Genomic DNA, 25,077 nt, shown 5'->3' on the forward strand with positions numbered 1-25,077 from the left:
ACATCACCACACTTCTCTACTGAACTCAATACCAGCTATATTGTTATCTCCAACATCACCACACTTCTCTACTGAACTTAATACCAGTTATATTGTTATCTCCCACAACCCCACACTTCTCTACTGAACTCAATACCAGTTATATTGTTATCTCCCACAACCCCACACTTCTCTACTGAACTCAATACCAGCTATATTGTTATCTCCCACAACCCCACACTTCTCTACTGAACTCAATACCAGTTAAATTGTTATCACCCACAACCCCACACTTCTCTACTGAACTCAATACCAGCTATATTGTTATCTCCCACAACCCCACACTTCTCTACTGAACTCAATACCAGTTATATTGTTATCTCCAACATCACCACACTTCTCTACTGAACTCAATACCAGCTATATTGTTATCTCCAACATCACCACACTTCTCTACTGAACTTAATACCAGTTATATTGTTATCACCCACAACCCCACACTTCTCTACTGAACTCAATACCAGCTATATTGTTATCTCCAACATCACCACACTTCTCTACTGAACTTAATACCAGTTAAATTGTTATCTCCCACAACCCCACACTTCTCTACTGAACTTAATACCAGCTATATTGTTATCTCCCACAACCCCACACTTCTCTACTGAACTCAATACCAGCTATATTGTTATCTCCAACATCACCACACTTCTCTACTGAACTTAATACCAGCTATATTGTTATCTCCCACAACCCCACACTTCTCTACTGAACTCAATACCAGTTAAATTGTTATCTCCCACAACCCCACACTTCTCTACTGAACTCAATACCAGCTATATTGTTATCTCCAACATCACCACACTTCTCTACTGAACTTAATACCAGCTATATTGTTATCTCCCACAACCCCACACTTCTCTACTGAACTCAATACCAGCTATATTGTTATCTCCAACATCACCACACTTCTCTACTGATCTCAATACCAGCTATATTGTTATCTCCCACAACCCCACACTTCTCTACTGAACTCAACACCAGCTATATTGTTATCTCCCACATCCCCACACTTCTCTACTGAACTCAATACCAGTTAAATTGTTATCTCTCACAACCCCACACTTCTCTACTGAACTCAATACCAGCTATATTGTTATCTCCAACATCACCACACTTCTCTACTGAACTCAATACCAGCTATATTGTTATCTCCCACAACCCCACACTTCTCTACTGAACTCAATACCAGCTATATTGTTATCTCCAACATCACCACACTTCTCTACTGAACTTAATACCAGCTATATTGTTATCTCCCACAACCCCACACTTCTCTACTGAACTCAATACCAGTTATATTGTTATCTCCCACAACCCCACACTTCTCTACTGAACTCAATACCAGCTATATTGTTATCTCCAACATCACCACACTTCTCTACTGAACTCAATACCAGCTATATTGTTATCTCCCACAACCCCACACTTCTCTACTGAACTCAATACCAGCTATATTGTTATCTCCCACAACCCCACACTTCTCTACTGAACTCAATACCAGCTATATTGTTATCTCCCACAACCCCACACTTCTCTACTGAACTCAATACCAGCTATATTGTTATCTCCCACAACCCCACACTTCTCTACTGAACTCAATACCAGCTATATTGTTATCTCCCACAACCCCACACTTCTCTACTGAACTCAATACCAGCTATATTGTTATCTCCCACAACCCCACACTTCTCTACTGAACTTAATACCAGCTATATTGTTATCTCCCACAACCCCACACTTCTCTACTGAACTCAATACCAGCTATATTGTTATCTCCCACAACCCCACACTTCTCTACTGAACTTAATACCAGCTATATTGTTATCTCCCACAACCCCACACTTCTCTACTGAACTCAATACCAGTTATATTGTTATCTCCAACATCCCCACACTTCTCTACTGAACTCAATACCAGCTATATTGTTATCTCCCACATCACCACACTTCTCTACTGAACTTAATACCAGCTATATTGTTATCTCCCACAACCCCACACTTCTCTACTGAACTCAATACCAGCTATATTGTTATCTCCCACAACCCCACACTTCTCTACTGAACTCACTAATAGCTATATTGTTATCTCCCACAACCCCACACTTCTCTACTGAACTCAATACCAGTTATATTGTTATCTCCAACATCACCACACTTCTCTACTGATCTCAATACCAGCTATATTGTTATCTCCCACAACCCCACACTTCTCTACTGAACTCAATACCAGCTATATTGTTATCTCCCACAACCCCACACTTCTCTACTGAACTCAATACTAGCTATATTGTTATCTCCCACATCACCACACTTCTCTACTGAACTCAATACCAGCTATATTGTTATCTCCCACAACCCCACACTTCTCTACTGAACTCAATACCAGCTATATTGTTATCTCCAACATCACCACACTTCTCTACTGAACTCAATACCAGCTATATTGTTATCTCCCACAACCCCACACTTCTCTACTGAACTCAATACTAGCTATATTGTTATCTCCCACATCACCACACTTCTCTACTGAACTCAATACCAGCTATATTGTTATCTCCCACAACCCCACACTTCTCTACTGAACTTAATACCAGCTATATTGTTATCTCCAACATCACCACACTTCTCTACTGAACTCAATACCAGTTAAATTGTTATCTCCCACAACCCCACACTTCTCTACTGAACTCAATACCAGCTATATTGTTATCTCCCACAACCCCACACTTCTCTACTGATCTCAATACTAGCTATATTGTTATCTCCAACATCACCACACTTCTCTACTGAACTCAATACCAGCTATATTGTTATCTCCCACAACCCCACACTTCTCTACTGAACTCAATACCAGTTAAATTGTTATCTCCCACAACCCCACACTTCTCTACTGAACTCAATACCAGCTATATTGTTATCTCCCACAACCCCACACTTCTCTACTGAACTTAATACCAGCTATATTGTTATCTCCCACAACCCCACACTTCTCTACTGATCTCAACAATAGCTATATTGTTATCTCCCACAACCCCACACTTCTCTACTGAACTCACTAATAGCTATATTGTTATCTCCCACAACCCCACACTTCTCTACTGAACTCAATACCAGCTATATTGTTATCTCCCACATCACCACACTTCTCTACTGAACTCACTAATAGCTATATTGTTATCTCCCACATCACCACACTTCTCTACTGATCTCAATACCAGTTATATTGTTATCTCCCACAACCCCACACTTCTCTACTGAACTCAATACCAGCTATATTGTTATCTCCCACATCACCACACTTCTCTACTGAACTCACTAATAGCTATATTGTTATCTCCCACATCACCACACTTCTCTACTGAACTTAATACCAGCTATATTGTTATCTCCCACAACCCCACACTTCTCTACTGAACTCAACAATAGCTATATTGTTATCTCCCACAACCCCACACTTCTCTACTGAACTCAATACCAGCTATATTGTTATCTCCCACAACCCCACACTTCTCTACTGAACTCAACAATAGCTATATTGTTATCTCCCACAACCCCACACTTCTCTACTGAACTCAACAATAGCTATATTGTTATCTCCCACAACCCCACACTTCTCTACTGAACTCAACAATAGCTATATTGTTATCTCCCACAACCCCACACTTCTCTACTGAACTTAATACCAGCTATATTGTTATCCCCCACATCACCACACTTCTCTACTGAACTCAATACCAGCTATATTGTTATCTCCCACAACCCCACACTTCTCTACTGAACTCAATACCAGCTATATTGTTATCTCCCACAACCCCACACTTCTCTACTGAACTCAATACCAGTTATATTGTTATCTCCCACAACCCCACACTTCTCTACTGAACTCACTAATAGTTATATTGTTATCTCCCACAACCCCACACTTCTCTACTGAACTCAATACCAGCTATATTGTTATCTCCCACATCACCACACTTCTCTACTGAACTCAATACCAGCTATATTGTTATCTCCCACAACCCCACACTTCTCTACTGAACTCAATACCAGCTATATTGTTATCTCCCACATCACCACACTTCTCTACTGAACTCAATACCAGTTATATTGTTATCTCCCACAACCCCACACTTCTCTACTGAACTCACTAATAGTTATATTGTTATCTCCCACAACCCCACACTTCTCTACTGAACTCAATACCAGCTATATTGTTATCTCCCACAACCCCACACTTCTCTACTGAACTCAATACCAGTTATATTGTTATCTCCCACAACCCCACACTTCTCTACTGAACTCACTAATAGTTAAATTGTTATCTCCCACAACCCCACACTTCTCTACTGAACTCAATACCAGTTATATTGTTATCACCCACAACCCCACACTTCTCTACTGAACTTAATACCAGCTATATTGTTATCTCCAACATCACCACACTTCTCTACTGAACTCAATACCAGTTATATTGTTATCTCCCACAACCCCACACTTCTCTACTGATCTCAATACCAGCTATATTGTTATCTCCCACAACCCCACACTTCTCTACTGAACTCAATACCAGCTATATTGTTATCTCCCACAACCCCACACTTCTCTACTGAACTCAATACCAGCTATATTGTTATCTCCCACAACCCCACACTTCTCTACTGAACTCAATACCAGCTATATTGTTATCTCCAACATCACCACACTTCTCTACTGATCTCAATACCAGCTATATTGTTATCTCCCACAACCCCACACTTCTCTACTGAACTCAATACCAGCTATATTGTTATCTCCCACAACCCCACACTTCTCTACTGAACTCAATACCAGCTATATTGTTATCTCCCACAACCCCACACTTCTCTACTGATCTCAATACCAGCTATATTGTTATCTCCCACAACCCCACACTTCTCTACTGAACTCAATACCAGCTATATTGTTATCTCCCACAACCCCACACTTCTCTACTGAACTCAATACCAGCTATATTGTTATCTCCCACAACCCCACACTTCTCTACTGATCTCAATACCAGCTATATTGTTATCTCCCACAACCCCACACTTCTCTACTGAACTCAATACCAGCTATATTGTTATCACCCACAACCCCACACTTCTCTACTGAACTCAATACCAGCTATATTGTTATCTCCCACAACCCCACACTTCTCTACTGATCTCAATACCAGCTATATTGTTATCTCCCACAACCCCACACTTCTCTACTGAACTCAATACCAGCTATATTGTTATCTCCCACAACCCCACACTTCTCTACTGAACTCAATACCAGCTATATTGTTATCTCCCACAACCCCACACTTCTCTACTGAACTTAATACCAGTTATATTGTTATCTCCCACAACCCCACACTTCTCTACTGAACTCAATACCAGTTATATTGTTATCTCCCACAACCCCACACTTCTCTACTGAACTCAATACCAGCTATATTGTTATCTCCCACAACCCCACACTTCTCTACTGATCTCAATACCAGTTATATTGTTATCACCCACAACCCCACACTTCTCTACTGATCTCAACAATAGCTATATTGTTATCACCCACAACCCCACACTTCTCTACTGAACTTAATACCAGCTATATTGTTATCTCCCACAACCCCACACTTCTCTACTGATCTCAATACCAGCTATATTGTTATCTCCCACAACCCCACACTTCTCTACTGAACTCAATACCAGCTATATTGTTATCTCCCACAACCCCACACTTCTCTACTGAACTTAATACCAGCTATATTGTTATCTCCCACAACCCCACACTTCTCTACTGATCTCAATACCAGCTATATTGTTATCTCCCACAACCCCACACTTCTCTACTGAACTCAATACCAGTTATATTGTTATCTCCCACAACCCCACACTTCTCTACTGAACTCAATACCAGCTATATTGTTATCTCCCACAACCCCACACTTCTCTACTGATCTCAATACCAGTTATATTGTTATCACCCACAACCCCACACTTCTCTACTGATCTCAACAATAGCTATATTGTTATCACCCACAACCCCACACTTCTCTACTGAACTTAATACCAGCTATATTGTTATCTCCCACAACCCCACACTTCTCTACTGATCTCAACAATAGCTATATTGTTATCTCCCACAACCCCACACTTCTCTACTGAACTCAATACCAGCTATATTGTTATCTCCCACAACCCCACACTTCTCTACTGAACTCAATACCAGCTATATTGTTATCTCCCACAACCCCACACTTCTCTACTGAACTCAATACTAGCTATATTGTTATCTCCCACAACCCCACACTTCTCTACTGATCTCAACAATAGCTATATTGTTATCTCCCACAACCCCACACTTCTCTACTGATCTCAATACCAGCTATATTGTTATCTCCCACAACCCCACACTTCTCTACTGAACTCAATACCAGTTAAATTGTTATCTCCCACAACCCCACACTTCTCTACTGAACTCAATACCAGCTATATTGTTATCTCCCACAACCCCACACTTCTCTACTGATCTCAATACCAGCTATATTGTTATCTCCCACAACCCCACACTTCTCTACTGAACTCAATACCAGTTATATTGTTATCACCCACAACCCCACACTTCTCTACTGATCTCAATACCAGCTATATTGTTATCTCCCACAACCCCACACTTCTCTACTGAACTCAATACCAGCTATATTGTTATCTCCCACATCACCACACTTCTCTACTGAACTCAATACCAGTTATATTGTTATCTCCCACAACCCCACACTTCTCTACTGAACTCAATACTAGCTATATTGTTATCTCCCACAACCCCACACTTCTCTACTGAACTCAATACCAGCTATATTGTTATCACCCACAACCCCACACTTCTCTACTGAACTCAATACCAGCTATATTGTTATCTCCCACAACCCCACACTTCTCTACTGAACTCAATACCAGCTATATTGTTATCTCCCACAACCCCACACTTCTCTACTGAACTCAATACCAGCTATATTGTTATCTCCCACAACCCCACACTTCTCTACTGAACTCAATACCAGCTATATTGTTATCTCCCACAACCCCACACTTCTCTACTGAACTCAATACCAGCTATATTGTTATCTCCCACAACTCCACACTTCTCTACTGAACTCAATACCAGCTATATTGTTATCTCCCACAACTCCACACTTCTCTACTGAACTCAATACCAGCTATATTGTTATCACCCACAACCCCACACTTCTCTACTGAACTCAATACCAGCTATATTTTTATCTCCCACAACCCCACACTTCTCTACTGAACTCAATACCAGCTATATTGTTATCTCCCACAACCCCACACTTCTCTACTGAACTCAATACCAGCTATATTGTTATCTCCCACAACCCCACACTTCTCTACTGAACTCAATACCAGTTATATTGTTATCTCCCACAACCCCACACTTCTCTACTGAACTCAATACCAGCTATATTGTTATCTCCCACAACCCCACACTTCTCTACTGAACTCAATACCAGCTATATTTTTATCTCCCACAACCCCACACTTCTCTACTGAACTCAATACCAGCTATATTGTTATCTCCCACAACCCCACACTTCTCTACTGAACTCAATACCAGCTATATTGTTATCACCCACAACCCCACACTTCTCTACTGAACTCAATACCAGCTATATTTTTATCTCCCACAACCCCACACTTCTCTACTGAACTCAATACCAGCTATATTGTTATCTCCCACAACCCCACACTTCTCTACTGAACTCAATACCAGCTATATTGTTATCTCCCACAACCCCACACTTCTCTACTGATCTCACTACTAGCTATATTGTTATCTCCCACAACCCCACACTTCTCTACTGAACTCAATACCAGTATATTGTTATCTCCTACAACCCCACACTTCTCTACTGAACTCAATACCAGCTATATTGTTATCTCCCACAACCCCACACTTCTCTACTGAACTCAATACTAGCTATATTGTTATCTCCCACAACCCCACACTTCTCTACTGAACTCAATACCAGTTATATTGTTATCTCCCACAACCCCACACTTCTCTACTGAACTTAATACCAGCTATATTGTTATCTCCCACAACCCCACACTTCTCTACTGAACTCAATACTAGCTATATTGTTATCTCCCACAACCCCACACTTCTCTACTGATCTCAATACCAGCTATATTGTTATCTCCCACAACCCCACACTTCTCTACTGAACTCAATACTAGCTATATTGTTATCTCCCACAACCCCACACTTCTCTACTGAACTTAATACCAGCTATATTGTTATCTCCCACAACCCCACACTTCTCTACTGATCTCAACAATAGCTATATTGTTATCTCCCACAACCCCACACTTCTCTACTGAACTTAATACCAGCTATATTGTTATCTCCCACAACCCCACACTTCTCTACTGAACTCAATACCAGCTATATTGTTATCTCCCACAACCCCACACTTCTCTACTGATCTCACTAATAGCTATATTGTTATCTCCCACATCACCACACTTCTCTACTGAACTCAATACCAGCTATATTGTTATCTCCCACAACCCCACACTTCTCTACTGAACTCAATACCAGCTATATTGTTATCTCCCACAACCCCACACTTCTCTACTGAACTCAATACCAGTTATATTGTTATCACCCACAACCCCACACTTCTCTACTGAACTCAATACCAGCTATATTGTTATCTCCCACAACCCCACACTTCTCTACTGAACTCAATACCAGCTATATTGTTATCTCCCACAACCCCACACTTCTCTACTGAACTCAATACTAGCTATATTGTTATCTCCACAACACCACACTTCTCTACTGAACTCAATACCAGCTATATTGTTATCTCCCACAACCCCACACTTCTCTACTGAACTCAATACTAGCTATATTGTTATCTCCCACAACCCCACACTTCTCTACTGAACTCACTAATAGCTATATTGTTATCTCCCACAACCCCACACTTCTCTACTGAACTCAATACTATCAAATAACGGAGTAGTTCGCTGTTTATTAGTCTCATGATTGAAATACTGATATCTGGATATTATCCGGTTGGAAGAGACAAGGACAAGTGAAACAAGGAAGTTAGGAGTAAGGGCAAATTTTCGGCGTCAACGCCATCTTCAGGCTCAAATTATTTGTTATATAGTAGTGTTGAAAGTATTAAAACTCATTTTAATACTCGTTTTAATACTTTCAACACTACTATATAACAAATAATTTGAGCCTGAAGATGGCGTTGACGCCGAAAATTTGCCCTTACTCCTAACTTCCTTGTTTCACTTGTCCTTGTCTCTTCCAACCGGATAATATCCAGATATCAGTAACTCAATACTAGCTATATTGTTATCTCCCACAACCCCACACTTCTCTACTGAACTCAATACCAGCTATATTGTTATCTCCAACATCACCACACTTCTCTACTGAACTTAATACCAGCTATATTGTTATCTCCCACAACCCCACACTTCTCTACTGAACTCAATACCAGTTATATTGTTATCTCCCACAACCCCACACTTCTCTACTGAACTCAATACCAGCTATATTGTTATCTCCCACAACCCCACACTTCTCTACTGATCTCAATACCAGCTATATTGTTATCTCCCACAACCCCACACTTCTCTACTGAACTCAATACCAGCTATATTGTTATCTCCCACAACCCCACACTTCTCTACTGAACTCAATACCAGCTATATTGTTATCTCCCACAACCCCACACTTCTCTACTGAACTCAATACCAGCTATATTGTTATCTCCCACAACCCCACACTTCTCTACTGAACTCAATACCAGCTATATTGTTATCTCCCACAACCCCACACTTCTCTACTGAACTCAATACCAGCTATATTGTTATCTCCCACAACCCCACACTTCTCTACTGAACTCAATACCAGCTATATTGTTATCTCCCACAACCCCACACTTCTCTACTGAACTCAATACCAGTTATATTGTTATCTCCCACAACCCCACACTTCTCTACTGAACTCAATACCAGCTATATTGTTATCTCCCACAACCCCACACTTCTCTACTGAACTCAATACCAGCTATATTGTTATCTCCCACAACCCCACACTTCTCTACTGAACTCAATACCAGCTATATTGTTATCTCCCACAACCCCACACTTCTCTACTGAACTCAATACCAGCTATATTGTTATCTCCCACAACCCCACACTTCTCTACTGAACTCAATACCAGCTATATTGTTATCTCCCACAACCCCACACTTCTCTACTGAACTCAATACCAGCTATATTGTTATCTCCCACAACCCCACACTTCTCTACTGAACTCAATACCAGCTATATTGTTATCTCCCACAACCCCACACTTCTCTACTGAACTCAATACCAGCTATATTGTTATCTCCCACAACCCCACACTTCTCTACTGAACTCAATACCAGCTATATTGTTATCTCCCACAACCCCACACTTCTCTACTGAACTCAATACCAGCTATATTGTTATCTCCCACAACCCCACACTTCTCTACTGAACTCAATACCAGCTATATTGTTATCTCCCACAACCCCACACTTCTCTACTGAACTCAATACCAGCTATATTGTTATCTCCCACAACCCCACACTTCTCTACTGAACTCAATACCAGCTATATTGTTATCTCCCACAACCCCACACTTCTCTACTGAACTCAATACCAGCTATATTGTTATCTCCCACAACCCCACACTTCTCTACTGAACTCAATACCAGCTATATTGTTATCTCCCACAACCCCACACTTCTCTACTGAACTCAATACCAGCTATATTGTTATCTCCCACAACCCCACACTTCTCTACTGAACTCAATACCAGCTATATTGTTATCTCCCACAACCCCACACTTCTCTACTGAACTCAATACCAGCTATATTGTTATCTCCCACAACCCCACACTTCTCTACTGAACTCAATACCAGCTATATTGTTATCTCCCACAACCCCACACTTCTCTACTGAACTCAATACCAGCTATATTGTTATCTCCCACAACCCCACACTTCTCTACTGAACTCAATACCAGCTATATTGTTATCTCCCACAACCCCACACTTCTCTACTGAACTCAATACCAGCTATATTGTTATCTCCACAACCCCACACTTCTCTACTGAACTCAATACCAGCTATATTGTTATCTCCCACAACCCCACACTTCTCTACTGAACTCAATACCAGCTATATTGTTATCTCCCACAACCCCACACTTCTCTACTGAACTCAATACCAGCTATATTGTTATCTCCCACAACCCCACACTTCTCTACTGAACTCAATACCAGCTATATTGTTATCTCCCACAACCCCACACTTCTCTACTGAACTCAATACCAGCTATATTGTTATCTCCCACAACCCCACACTTCTCTACTGAACTCAATACCAGCTATATTGTTATCTCCCACAACCCCACACTTCTCTACTGAACTCAATACCAGCTATATTGTTATCTCCCACAACCCCACACTTCTCTACTGAACTCAATACCAGCTATATTGTTATCTCCCACAACCCCACACTTCTCTACTGAACTCAATACCAGCTATATTGTTATCTCCCACAACCCCACACTTCTCTACTGAACTCAATACCAGCTATATTGTTATCTCCCACAACCCCACACTTCTCTACTGAACTCAATACCAGCTATATTGTTATCTCCCACAACCCCACACTTCTCTACTGAACTCAATACCAGTTAAATTGTTATCTCCCACAACCCCACACTTCTCTACTGAACTCAATACCAGCTATATTGTTATCTCCCACAACCCCACACTTCTCTACTGAACTCAATACCAGTTAAATTGTTATCTCCCACAACCCCACACTTCTCTACTGAACTCAATACCAGCTATATTGTTATCTCCCACAACCCCACACTTCTCTACTGAACTCAATACCAGCTATATTGTTATCTCCCACAACCCCACACTTCTCTACTGAACTCAATACCAGCTATATTGTTATCACCCACAACCCCACACTTCTCTACTGAACTCAATACCAGTTATATTGTTATCTCCCACAACCCCACACTTCTCTACTGAACTCAATACCAGCTATATTGTTATCTCCCACAACCCCACACTTCTCTACTGAACTCAATACCAGCTATATTGTTATCTCCCACAACCCCACACTTCTCTACTGAACTCAATACCAGCTATATTGTTATCTCCCACAACCCCACACTTCTCTACTGAACTCAATACCAGCTATATTGTTATCACCCACAACCCCACACTTCTCTACTGAACTCAATACCAGCTATATTGTTATCTCCCACAACCCCACACTTCTCTACTGAACTCAATACCAGCTATATTGTTATCTCCCACAACCCCACACTTCTCTACTGAACTCAATACCAGCTATATTGTTATCTCCCACAACCCCACACTTCTCTACTGAACTCAATACCAGCTATATTGTTATCTCCCACAACCCCACACTTCTCTACTGAACTCAATACCAGCTATATTGTTATCTCCCACAACCCCACACTTCTCTACTGAACTCAATACCAGCTATATTGTTATCTCCCACAACCCCACACTTCTCTACTGAACTTAATACCAGCTATATTGTTATCTCCCACAACCCCACACTTCTCTACTGAACTTAATACCAGCTATATTGTTATCTCCCACAACCCCACACTTCTCTACTGAACTCAATACCAGCTATATTGTTATCTCCCACAACCCCACACTTCTCTACTGAACTCAATACCAGCTATATTGTTATCTCCCACAACCCCACACTTCTCTACTGAACTCAATACCAGCTATATTGTTATCTCCCACAACCCCACACTTCTCTACTGAACTCAATACCAGCTATATTGTTATCTCCCACAACCCCACACTTCTCTACTGAACTCAATACCAGCTATATTGTTATCACCCACAACCCCACACTTCTCTACTGAACTCAATACCAGTATATTGTTATCACCCACAACCCCACACTTCTCTACTGAACTCAATACCAGTTAAATTGTTATCACCCACAACCCCACACTTCTCTACTGAACTCAATACCAGCTATATTGTTATCTCCCACAACCCCACACTTCTCTACTGAACTCAATACCAGCTAAATTGTTATCTCCCACAACCCCACACTTCTCTACTGAACTCAATACCAGTTAAATTGTTATCACCCACAACCCCACACTTCTCTACTGAACTTAATCCCAGTTAAATTGTTATCACCCACAACCCCACACTTCTCTACTGAACTTAATACCAGTTAAATTGTTATCTCCCACAACCCCACACTTCTCTACTGAACTTAATCCCAGTTATATTGTTATCTCCCACAACCCCACACTTCTCTACTGAACTCAATACCAGTTAAATTGTTATCACCCACAACCCCACACTTCTCTACTGAACTTAATACCAGTTAAATTGTTATCACCCACAACCCCACACTTCTCTACTGAACTTAATCCCAGTTAAATTGTTATCACCCACAACCCCACACTTCTCTACTGAACTTAATCCCAGTTAAATTGTTATCACCCACAACCCCACACTTCTCTACTGAACTTAATCCCAGTTAAATTGTTATCACCCACAACCCCACACTTCTCTACTGAACTTAATCCCAGTTAAATTGTTATCACCCACAACCCCACACTTCTCTACTGAACTTAATCCCAGTTAAATTGTTATCACCCACAACCCCACACTTCTCTACTGAACTTAATCCCAGTTAAATTGTTATCACCCACAACCCCACACTTCTCTACTGAACTTAATCCCAGTTAAATTGTTATCACCCACAACCCCACACTTCTCTACTGAACTTAATCCCAGTTAAATTGTTTTCACCCACAACCCCACACTTCTCTACTGAACTTAATCCCAGTTAAATTGTTATCACCCACAACCCCACACTTCTCTACTGAACTTAATACCAGTTAAATTGTTATCACCCACAACCCCACACTTCTCTACTGAACTTAATCCCAGTTAAATTGTTATCACCCACAACCCCACAGGTTTATATACAACTGGTCATGTGGCTGTGCGATATCAGAAAGGGCTACAATCGAGATTCCATCTGAAACCTGCCACAAGGTATGTTTTCTTTCTCTCTAATAATTAATGTATTAACAGTGTGGAACTTACTTAGGTAATAGTTATTCACGAGTGTGAATACGGGTGGTAGCTGCAAGTTCACCATATCTACATGTTGCTTATTTTGTTAAGTGCATTATAAGTAAACGTTCTGCCATAAGACCACAATTAATAAAGACTGTCAAAAATCTTTCGCAACATACCTGATCTCTTAGTGTTATTTAATGTTAATTATTATTAACATTAAATATGTCATTATTTTTGCAGTGTGGTACTCCAATTGTGAAGGAAGATCTTATCATCATCAACGGCACCGAAGAGGACATCGTTAAGTTAACTGAACAAATGAAAAGAAGAAAAGAAGAATCGAAAAAGGGAAAGAAATCGAAAAATCATGTTGTTTCTGAGGCAACATCCAAAGACAAATTATCTGTAAATAATGATGAGCCTGCTGCTGATGATAAGCCATCAAAAAACAAGAGACACAATATTCAAGATGGTAATGATAAACAGCACAAGAAAACTAAAGTCAGTTCTGATCCAAAGGAGAGTAAAAATAAGTTTGAAGACACCAACTCATACAAAAAACTATTTCACAAAAACTGCGAGAAAAAAGAAAAGGCTCACTGGGTTACTTACAACCCATACTATAACTGAGATAACTGCTAATATTAATCTTAACTTGATGATTAATCGTCAGTGTAATGTAAACAAGTTCAAGTTATGCGAAGCAGAGGGAAAATGCACATTTTAAACCAGGAAAGGATTTCCTTATTTGCTATTTTGTCTTATGTAATTGCATAAAATTTTTATCTGATTTTTTTCTTGACAGATTATCAGTTTACTTGGACTCAAAATGGAACATTTTATGTAATTGCTGTTTGATTGCTAGTGAAGTAATTCCACGATGTTATATAATATTGAATTTGAATAATAAATAATAAAAAGCAAGATTAATCCTGACATTTAAAACGTTAAAATATATAATTCCAAAAATCTATACTATATAAACATATGTAAATTATATTTGTTTACAATCCAAAACTAAATATCTACACTTACACCCCTTACTTACAGTAGCAGCAATGTTTACAATAGGTTACACTTACACCCCTTACTTACAGTAGCAGCAATGTTTACAATAGGTTACACTTACACCCCTTACTTACAGTAGCAGCAATGTTTACAATAGGTTACACTTACACCCCTTACTTACAGTAGCAGCAATGTTTACAATAGGTTACACTTACACCCCTTACTTACAGTAGCAGCAATGTTTACAATAGGTTACACTTACACCCCTTACTTACAGTAGCAGCAATGTTTACAATAGGTTACACTTACACCCCTTACTTACAGTAGCAGCAATGTTAACAATAGGTTACACTTACACCCCTTACTTACAGTAGCAGCAATGTTAACAATAGGTTACACTTACACCCCTTACTTACAGTAGCAGCAATGTTAACAATAGGTTACACTTACACCCCTTACTTACAGTAGCAGCAATGTTAACAATAGGTTACACTTACACCCCTTACTTACAGTAGCAGCAATGTTTACAATAGGTTACACTTACACCCCTTACTTACAGTAGCAGCAATGTTTACAATAGGTTACACTTACACCCCTTACTTACAGTAGCAGCAATGTTTACAATAGGTTACACTTACACCCCTTACTTACAGTAGCAGCAATGTTTACAATAGGTTACACTTACACCCCTTACTTACAGTAGCAGCAATGTTTACAATAGGTTACACTTACACCCCTTCCTTACAGTAGCAGCAATGTTTACAATAGGTTACACTTACACCCCTTACTTACAGTAGCAGCAATGTTTACAATAGGTTACACTTACACCCCTTCCTTACAGTAGCAGCAATGTTTACAATAGGTTACACTTACACCCCTTACTTACAGTAGCAGCAATGTTTACAATAGGTTACACTTACACCCCTTACTTACAGTAGCAGCAATGTTTACAATAGGTTACACTTACACCCCTTACTTACAGTAGCAGCAATGTTTACAATAGGTTACACTTACACCCCTTACTTACAGTAGCAGCAATGTTTACAATAGGTTACACTTACACCCCTTACTTACAGTAGCAGTAATGTTTACAATAGGTTACACTTACACCCCTTACTTACAGTAGCAGCAATGTTTACAATAGGTTACACTTACACCCCTTACTTACAGTAGCAGCAATGTTTACAATAGGTTACACTTACACCCCTTACTTACAGTAGCAGCAATGTTTACAATAGGTTACACTTACACCCCTTCCTTACAGAAGCAGCAATGTTTACAATAGGTTACACTTACACCCCTTACTTACAGTAGCAGCAATGTTTACAATAGGTTACACTTACACCCCTTACTTACAGTAGCAGCAATGTTTACAATAGGTTACACTTACACCCCTTACTTACAGTAGCAGCAATGTTTACAATAGGTTACACTTACACCCCTTACTTACAGTAGCAGCAATGTTTACAATAGGTTACACTTACACCCCTTACTTACAGTAGCAGCAATGTTTACAATAGGTTACACTTACACCCCTTACTTACAGTAGCAGCAATGTTTACAATAGGTTACACTTACACCCCTTACTTACAGTAGTAGCAATGTTTACAATAGGTTACACTTACACCCCTTACTTACAGTAGCAGCAATGTTTACAATAGGTTACACTTACACCCCTTACTTACAGTAGCAGCAATGTTTACAATAGGTTACACTTACACCCCTTCCTTACAGAAGCAGCAATGTTTACAATAGGTTACACTTACACCCCTTACTTACAGTAGCAGCAATGTTTACAATAGGTTACACTTACACCCCTTACTTACAGTAGCAGCAATGTTTACAATAGGTTACACTTACACCACTTACTTACAGTAGCAGCAATGTTTACAATAGGTTACACTTACACCCCTTACTTACAGTAGCAGCAATGTTTACAATAGGTTACACTTACACCCCTTACTTACAGTAGCAGCAATGTTTACAATAGGTTACACTTACACCCCTTCCTTACAGAAGCAGCAATGTTTACAATAGGTTACACTTACACCCCTTACTTACAGTAGCAGCAATGTTTACAATAGGTTACACTTACACCCCTTACTTACAGTAGCAGCAATGTTTACAATAGGTTACACTTACACCCCTTACTTACAGTAGCAGCAATGTTTACAATAGGTACACCCCTTACTTACAGTAGCAGCAATGTTTACAATAGGTTACACTTACACCCCTTACTTACAGTAGCAGCAATGTTTACAATAGGTTACACTTACACCCCTTACTTACAGTATGCGCATTGTTTTACTATAGGTTACACTTTAACACCACTTACTTAAGTACCAGCAATTTTAAATACTGTCAACAAACTTCCAACATACTTCAGTCAGGAAATGTTAAAATAGTTAAAACTTACATTATTTTTGCAGTGTGGTACTCCAATTGTGAAGGAAGATCTAATCATCATCAACGGCACCGAGGAGGACATCGTTAAGTTAACTGAACAAATGAAAAGAAGAAAAGAAGAATCGAAAAAGGGAAAGAAATCGAAAAATCATGTTGTTTCTGAGGCAACATCCAAAGACAAATTATCTGTAAATAATGATGAGCCTGCTGCTGATGATAAGCCATCAAAAAACAAGAGACACAATATTCAAGATGGTAATGATAAACAGCACAAGAAAACTAAAGTCAGTTCTGATCCAAAGGAGAGTAAAAATAAGTTTGAAGACACCAACTCATACAAAAAACTATTTCACAAAAACTGCGAGAAAAAAGAAAAGGCTCACTGGGTTACTTACAACCCATACTATAACTGAGATAACTGCTGATATTAATCTTAACTTGATGATTAATCGTCAGTGTAATGTAAACAAGTTCAAGTTATGCGAAGCAAAAGGAAAATGCACATGTAAATTTTAAACCATGAAACGATTTACTTATTTGCTATTTTGTCTTTTGACCTTGTAGTAGCAACGATTCGATTATGTAATAGCATAACATTTTTGTCTGATTTATTTTCTTGACAGATTATCAGTTTACTTGGACTCAAAATGGAACATTTTATGTAATTGCTGTTTGATTGCTTGTGAAGTAAGTCCATGATGTTACATGACATTCCTTTCAATAATAAACGATAAAAAGCCAGATGAATCCTAACATTAACGTTAAAATATATTCCAAAAATCTATACTATATTTATATAGTATATATATATATATAATATAGTATATAAACATATACTTGTTTACAATCAAAAACTGAATATCTACACTTACACCCCTTACTTACAGTAGCAGCAATGTTTACGATAGGTTACACTTACACCCCTTACTTACAGTAGCAGCAATGTTTACAATAGGTTACACTTACACCCCTTACTTACAGTAGCAGCAATGTTTACAATAGGTTACACTTACACCCCTTACTTACAGTAGCAGTAATGTTTGCAATAGGTTACACTTACACCCCTTACTTACAGTAGCAGCAATGTTTACAATAGGTTACACTTACACCCCTTACTTACAGTAGCAGCAATGTTTACAATAGGTTACACTTACACCCCTTACTTACAGTAGCAGCAATGTTTACAATAGGTTACACTTACATCCCTTACTTACAGTAGCAGCAATGTTTACAATAGGTTACACTTACACCCCTTACTTACAGTAGCAGCAATGTTTACGATAGGTTACACCATCACCTCCATCTTCAAAGCTCTGGGTCTGAGTGGGCCCAGAGACGAGCAACTCCCCAGCAACCTCCTCCTCGCCACTAAACTCCCCCGCTGGATCTTAGAACCTGGGGACCCTAAAGACAGGGAGCTGTTTGAAGACTTGTTCAGCGTGTATGATAACGACGTTCAAATTTACTATGTAGCCAGTTTAGCCAGGGCTAGGATCACTTTCTCTGACGTGGTTAGTTATTTTACTATGTAGCCAGCTTAGCCAGGGCTAGGATCACTTTCTCCGACGTGGTTAGTTATTTTTATAGTACATTTAATTTTAATGGTCACTGAAGAAAAATTCACTCAATACAGTGATATTTGGGTCGCGGAAAGCTGGTTTATCTGAAAATGTCCTACCAGTATTCCGTCATAATTTTCTCTGGATATGCTGGTCCCAATACCTTGATGGCGACTTGGGTCACTCCCACCGACCTTACTGATTGGTAACCAAAAATTCAGCCAAAACCGCGAAATTTCGGTCAAGAAAACGGCAGAAAGTTTCTCTTCAAAAATCTCTTTTTTTTCCTTCTGATGATTTTTCGTTTATCGAAACTTTCTTTGGTAAGTTAAGTTTAAATAGAACTTTGAACATTAAATTGTGTCGTGCGCCATCCACAGTGAGCTCATTAAAGTGTGACAATGGTTGACGCTTAAATAGGTATTGTGGCTCTGTTGTCGCTCAATCAATAACTGGCTTCACATTACGTACTTGTTTTGTTATCTGTACATACGATAAGCCTACCTGAGCAGTTAGAATTAGATTCATAATGTTGTTTTATCTATACTAGGTCATGCTTTACTGGCCTGAATATTATATGTGTATTTTAGGGGTGTATTTTACTATTGTAGCGTGTTATGAAAATATGATTTATTTATTATTATTTATGGTATTTCTAATTTCTTTCCTTGCTGCATCTTACAAGATCGCGCTGTTTAAAAATGCTTACTTAAAAAGCACTAATAATACACTTAACAGGCGAGTGCGGTTGTGTGCAAAAGAGAACTGAATGGTGTGACACTGGACGCAGACACTAGACTATGTTTAAAACACACCTATTTGGGTTCTTGTGACCAGCAACAACTTGATGTTCCTCCTCTAACCAAACAGTTCCTCATCTCTCCTCCTTCTTCTCCTCCAGTCGGTATGTAAATGGAGACTTAACTATTTATACTGTTACTTTATTACTACTGTAGACTTTACTACTACTGTTACTTTACTACTACTGTAACTTTACTACTACTGTGTACTACTACTACAGCATAGAAGATATTCGTGGAGGGGGATTTGTAGATGATAGACTTAGATTATCAGTAGATATGATATTATACCTAATCCTGATTATATCCGTGCAGGATGGGAGCCAGTATTAGAGATGGAACCTCATGTGGACGAGAACTTGCTGGAAGCTATTGAGAAACTGGGTGGCAAAGATCTGGTTAGTAACAATTCAATGGAAATTAATCAAAATCACCTAAAATAAGTATTCACTTTATGTGTAATTCTGGATCGCCAGTCAGTCAAAACAATATTTTGATCTCCCCATGTCCATAATTTATACTTTGTTATCAGTGTATAATATGTATCTTATCAGTCAGGTGAAGAGCTAATGTTGATTCCGGGAGAGGAGGAGAAACCCGCTGTCACCCTCAAAATGTCACAATCAGAAGAAAACAAAGAAAATTCAGAAAACTTCTCCCGTGCTGTGAAGAGTTAGAATTATTTTGTAAAAATTTAATAAAAATATATATTTATATCTATTTATATAGATCCAATACTGTACTAGGCTGGCTAACTGTGCAGTGTTTATTGGAACTAGCCTGTATAGTTAGTAGACTATACTAGCCTGTATAGTTACTAGACTATACAGTATACTAGCCTGTATAGTTAGTAGACTATACTCGCCTGTATAGTGTATAGTTACTAGACTATACAGTATACTAGCCTGTATAGTTAGTAGACTATACTAGCCTGTATAGTTACTAGACTATACAGTATACTAGCCTGTATAGTTAGTAGACTATACTCGCCTGTATAGTTACTAGACTATACAGTATACTAGCCTGTATAGTACTTGGTCACCTGACAGCCCTATTATTACTCTTATTTGTCCTCAAAATTTTTCTGTCCCTAGATTGTAGACAGTTATATTTACTGTATAGTTGCTACTATTTGTATAACGATATTATAATGTTAAGCGAGCATGTTAGTCCCTAATTAGTCCCTAATTAGTCCCTAATTAGAGAATAATAATTTCATGTTTAGTTATTTGATGTACATTTAAGTATGTAAATTAATGTATAGCGATAGTAACTACAGGATTCTGCAAGGATTTGTGCAACTGGCTTTATAATTTAAAGGAATAAGATTGCTATTAGTTATAGTAGTAGATCTGGATACTGATAATATCTGTTTCTACACATGACATTCTGAGATTTGATTGGCTCAGCTCCACTTCAACTTCCAGATTTACTAGTCGCTCAATCCTTTTAGTGGTTGCTAGGTTACTGAGTGATTGCTAGGTTACTGAGTGGTTGCTAGGTTACTGAGTCGCTCAATCCTTTACACCTGATCCCCCCCCCCCCCGTCCTTTGCAGAATCACTTAGCCCAGTAAACGCTTGGACCCTAACATCTGTTGGGGTCTGAGTCTTATTTAATATAAGGATGGACAGAGTTTATTGGAGATATGTTAATTTACCTTACCATTGCCATGGTACCTGATCCCCCCCCCCCCCCCCCCCCCCGCATTGCCTGGATACATATCCAGATACGTGACGGTATTCTTGAGTTGAGGGTGTTTGTTTGGGTTTTCTAATGTAACTTTTAGTTTCTCTCTAACTTTCATTAGATTAAATTATTATTTTGACTTACTTACTCACTTCGATTTTATCACTTATATTTCCAGCATGAGCAAGGGTCCCGAATTATAATGACGAACATTTTTACAAAAATTAGATGTTTTATTTAAAACGTCAATCAATTCATTTTCATTTTCATGTTAATGAATTTTTACCAATTAATCGTTTTATAAATATTTCCGAACATACAACACAAACATATTGGTGATAAGAATTGCTGTTTTCATGTTTTTGGAATTTATTGATTTTTCCTGCATCTAGAGTGACTCCAATCAAACTTATTTCGTAATTTATGAACTGAAATGAGGTATTTATATCCCGCTCATATGATTAACCAACAACACAAGGAAGGCGGTTAACCATGTCAGAGCGGCTGACTGTGAGTGATGTAAGCAAATGTGTAAAAGTGAACAAAAGTAATTCGTAATTTATCAAATCATAAAGTTCGAAATGACTTAAATTCTAGTAAAACCATCAATATAATCGACGACATTTTCCTTAAATGAGATTTCACAATAAAACTACAATTACAGGTGATGGCACTAGTATCGAGATTAGCACTGCGTAAGCTAGTTCCCTATCAACTATCAGACACCACCCGCTCCAACGCACTGCAAAATGCGCGTCAATACTACATGAAGACACAGAAAAAGAAGGGAACTAGCTGGACTAGGTTAAGTGTAAAGGTTGGGGGTGGGGTGGCGGTTACTGGGGGACTTGGTGTTGTGCTGCTGGGTTACAACTGGGACGGGTTAGAGGACGAGTTTGTGGATATGGGTCTGCTGGAGCAGTTCCCAGCTCGAGCCAAGTCTAAAATATCGGACTATTTAGCGTACATGATGGAGCCACGTGCCCAGGAACTGCTCCTTCCTGATTTGTTACCTCCTCCTTACCAGGCTCCCTACACTCTCCTTATAGAACTGAGCGACCTACTCGTTCATTCCTCCTATACCAGGACAGCTGGCTGGAGGAGAAAGAAGCGACAAGGTCTGGATATATTTCTAGAGTCCCTGTGTAAACACTATGAGATTGTTATCTATACTCAGGAAGTGGGGATGAACTGTGTGGAAGTTATTGAGGCTATTGACCCTAAAATGTGTGTTCTTTACAAACTATTTAGAGATTCCACCAAATACAAAAAGGGAGTGTATTTGAAGGACCTTTCTAATCTGAACCGTGATCTTTCGAAGGTTATTCTAGTGGATACTAACAGGGAGGCTGTTTCTTGCCAGCCAGAAAACGCCATTATTTTGAACAAGTGGATGGGTGAGGATGATATGGACTTAATAGATCTGGCAGACATGTTAGTTGTTATTGCTCAGGACAGGCCGACAGATCTGCGAGAGGTTATCAAATGTTACACAGAACTAGAAGACCCGATAACCGCTTTCAGAATGAGGAGACAGGAAATTATTGACGCAGAAAATAGTAGGAAATTAGAAGCCATAAACAAAGCAAAAACTCCTGGTGGTATATTGGCGAAAAAGTGGTGGTTATAAGGGTGTAATATGTGTTAAATTAGGGCCCTCCTGATCTCTTGTTGGTGATTTTTATTTTTGAGTTAATTTTTTACAAAATGTAACCTATTGATTAGCTTGGCAGGAAAGTTGGCAGTTAGCCAATGGAAGTTGAAATTAGAAATTGATTTAGTAATTTATTCTTCTAAAAACTTTAATTCCTTCTGCAAATGTTCGATCAAACCATTCAACTTCTCTTAATCATAAGTTAGTGCATTTGTTTTATTCTTTCAATTTATGTATCATTGCACTCGATTAAATGAAATTAAGATTCTTCTAGATTTATTTGGCACATTGCGACAGCCACTGTTACAAGAAATAAAACGGAAGGCGCGCCAGTTAATTTTGTTGGTAGTGTGTCAGCGCTCACAATTAGTGGCGCGCGCATTTTTCCCACGGTATTCGAATCAGACCAGCTCTTGCCGCTTATAATGCATACAGTAAGGGACAAGGCTTTGGGCTTCAGCAGCATTTCTAATTCGCTGTTAATGATTATGAGTCAATAGATACACTTTTGTAATTTTATAATTGTTCGAGGTACACTCTATAGCTGTGTTTACTGCTTCTTGATTATGATAACAATTAACATGCACAGAGATTCTAAACACTCTGTCATTTAAATCACCGCTTCAATATTATCTAACTGTAACCTAGATGTAACCAACTTTGGCTGAAGTTCAGAAGTTGGCTGTATTTTGGTGACAATAAGGTAGATATTTTGGTCTTGTGTAATTGTATTATTGTAATGTTTATTTGAATTTTCAAATACAAATAACTTTCGAAAGTCCAATGACTCTATTTTCGCAGGATGGCCCCAGAAGCAGTAAGAAGACGACTTCTCCCCGAAGGACCAACATCAGATGAGCCAGACATCAACAATCTAACTGAAGAAGATAGAACCGCAATAGACGCTGTCATTTCGCAAAACAAATCCAACTTTAATGCTCACACTATCTTCTGGATGGTGGCTGCCATGCTTGTTTTCAACTACACAGACTTTGCTAACGTATTTTATAACGATGCCCGAGTTAAAGGTGATATGTTAAAGGTTGGGAGTGGTATGATTGCGGTTAACTTGACAGTTGGCGCCTATTTGGTAATTTATCTCTCATATATGAGAGGTAAAAAGGACTGGACTGCTCACACCCACCCAGCTTTAATCCCCATAGCAACTCTGTTTGGCTGTGCCGGAATGGTTGTCTCTACTATAGCGCTGTGGCCTGTTTGGACTTTTCTTACTCTTCCCATTCTCTTTACTTTGTTCATGGGGACCATCATGCTCGCATCTCTCTTACCGTTTTAGTGGTAACCATGGTAACCGTGATAACTATGGTAACTCCAGCAGGGATGGAGCTCTTACCGTTTTAGTGGCTTATCAGAAATATTACAGTAGAATACTTAGAGTTTCTTTGATGAGTTCTTTTCGACAAATTTTGTTCAGCTCTGACATACTAAAGGGAACACATGCATGATGAGTGAGCAAATACCTTTGAGATCGTATTAGGGGCCGTTCACATATTACGTAATCAGCTGAGGGGGGGGGGGGTTCCGAATGATTACGCTAGTGTAATTTTGACACAATAGCTATGTGTAAAACTTATTACGGAGGGGGGGGGGGGGGGGGGTTAAAATGTTCCAAAAAATGATTATGTAATATGTAAACGACCCCTTACTAATAAAATATATTTTGCGAGATTTTTTCAGATTTTTGTTTTCAACG

The 25,077-nt window shown here is 39.2% G+C and overlaps 5 protein-coding genes across 6 annotated transcripts in view; 4 read left to right on the forward strand and 1 right to left on the reverse strand.

Annotated features, from left to right (window-relative positions):
- The window catches only part of LOC134815229 (replication termination factor 2-like), a 41,788-nt gene extending 23,469 nt beyond the window's left edge, over positions 1-18,319 (forward strand). The window contains exons 4-5 of one of the 2 annotated variants that reach the window (XM_063823745.1): positions 14,143-14,221; positions 17,686-18,319. In XM_063823745.1, coding sequence (XP_063679815.1) covers positions 14,143-14,221; positions 17,686-18,075 — 469 coding nt within the window. In that variant the 3' untranslated portion in view covers positions 18,076-18,319. Of the gene's footprint in view, positions 1-14,142; positions 14,222-14,488; positions 15,140-17,685 lie in introns of those variants that run through there. The other variant, XM_063823744.1, reaches the window with a different exon arrangement.
- The window catches only part of LOC134815553 (cytoplasmic FMR1-interacting protein 2-like), a 123,754-nt gene that overhangs the window by 71,550 nt on the left and 27,127 nt on the right, over positions 1-25,077 (reverse strand). The gene's annotated exons all lie outside the window — the stretch shown is intronic.
- Positions 18,934-22,044, forward strand: LOC134815554 (calcipressin-1-like). The gene is made up of 4 exons (XM_063824095.1): positions 18,934-19,173; positions 19,960-20,125; positions 20,337-20,419; positions 20,576-22,044. The coding sequence occupies exons 1-4, from the start codon at positions 18,934-18,936 to the stop codon at positions 20,696-20,698; spliced, it is 612 nt and encodes a 203-aa protein (XP_063680165.1). The 3' UTR covers positions 20,699-22,044.
- On the forward strand, positions 22,372-23,568 carry LOC134815003 (mitochondrial import inner membrane translocase subunit TIM50-C-like). Its single transcript, XM_063823434.1, has one exon. It carries the CDS (start codon positions 22,377-22,379, stop codon positions 23,337-23,339), a length of 963 nt encoding a protein of 320 aa, XP_063679504.1. The 5' UTR covers positions 22,372-22,376; the 3' UTR covers positions 23,340-23,568.
- LOC134815555 (transmembrane protein 128-like) lies at positions 24,166-24,660 on the forward strand. The gene has a single exon (XM_063824096.1). It carries the CDS (start codon positions 24,166-24,168, stop codon positions 24,658-24,660), a length of 495 nt encoding a protein of 164 aa, XP_063680166.1.

The sequence above is a fragment of the Bolinopsis microptera genome, chromosome 5 (assembly GCF_026151205.1).
Source record: "Bolinopsis microptera isolate Bmic1 chromosome 5, MBARI_Bmic_1.0, whole genome shotgun sequence".
NCBI lineage: Eukaryota > Metazoa > Ctenophora > Tentaculata > Lobata > Bolinopsidae > Bolinopsis > Bolinopsis microptera.

Excerpts from the sequence above, each read along its gene's own strand:
- LOC134815554 (XM_063824095.1), top strand. The coding sequence starts at position 18,934 with ATGTTTACGATAGGTTACACCATCACCTCCATCTTCAAAGCTCTGGGT. Across the intron at positions 20,126-20,336 it reads TCCTTCTTCTCCTCCAGTCG|GATGGGAGCCAGTATTAGAG; the intron begins GTATGTAAATGG and ends ATATCCGTGCAG. Across the intron at positions 20,420-20,575 it reads AACTGGGTGGCAAAGATCTG|TCAGGTGAAGAGCTAATGTT; the intron begins GTTAGTAACAAT and ends GTATCTTATCAG.
- LOC134815003 (XM_063823434.1), top strand. The coding sequence starts at position 22,377 with ATGGCACTAGTATCGAGATTAGCACTGCGTAAGCTAGTTCCCTATCAA.
- LOC134815555 (XM_063824096.1), top strand. The coding sequence starts at position 24,166 with ATGGCCCCAGAAGCAGTAAGAAGACGACTTCTCCCCGAAGGACCAACA.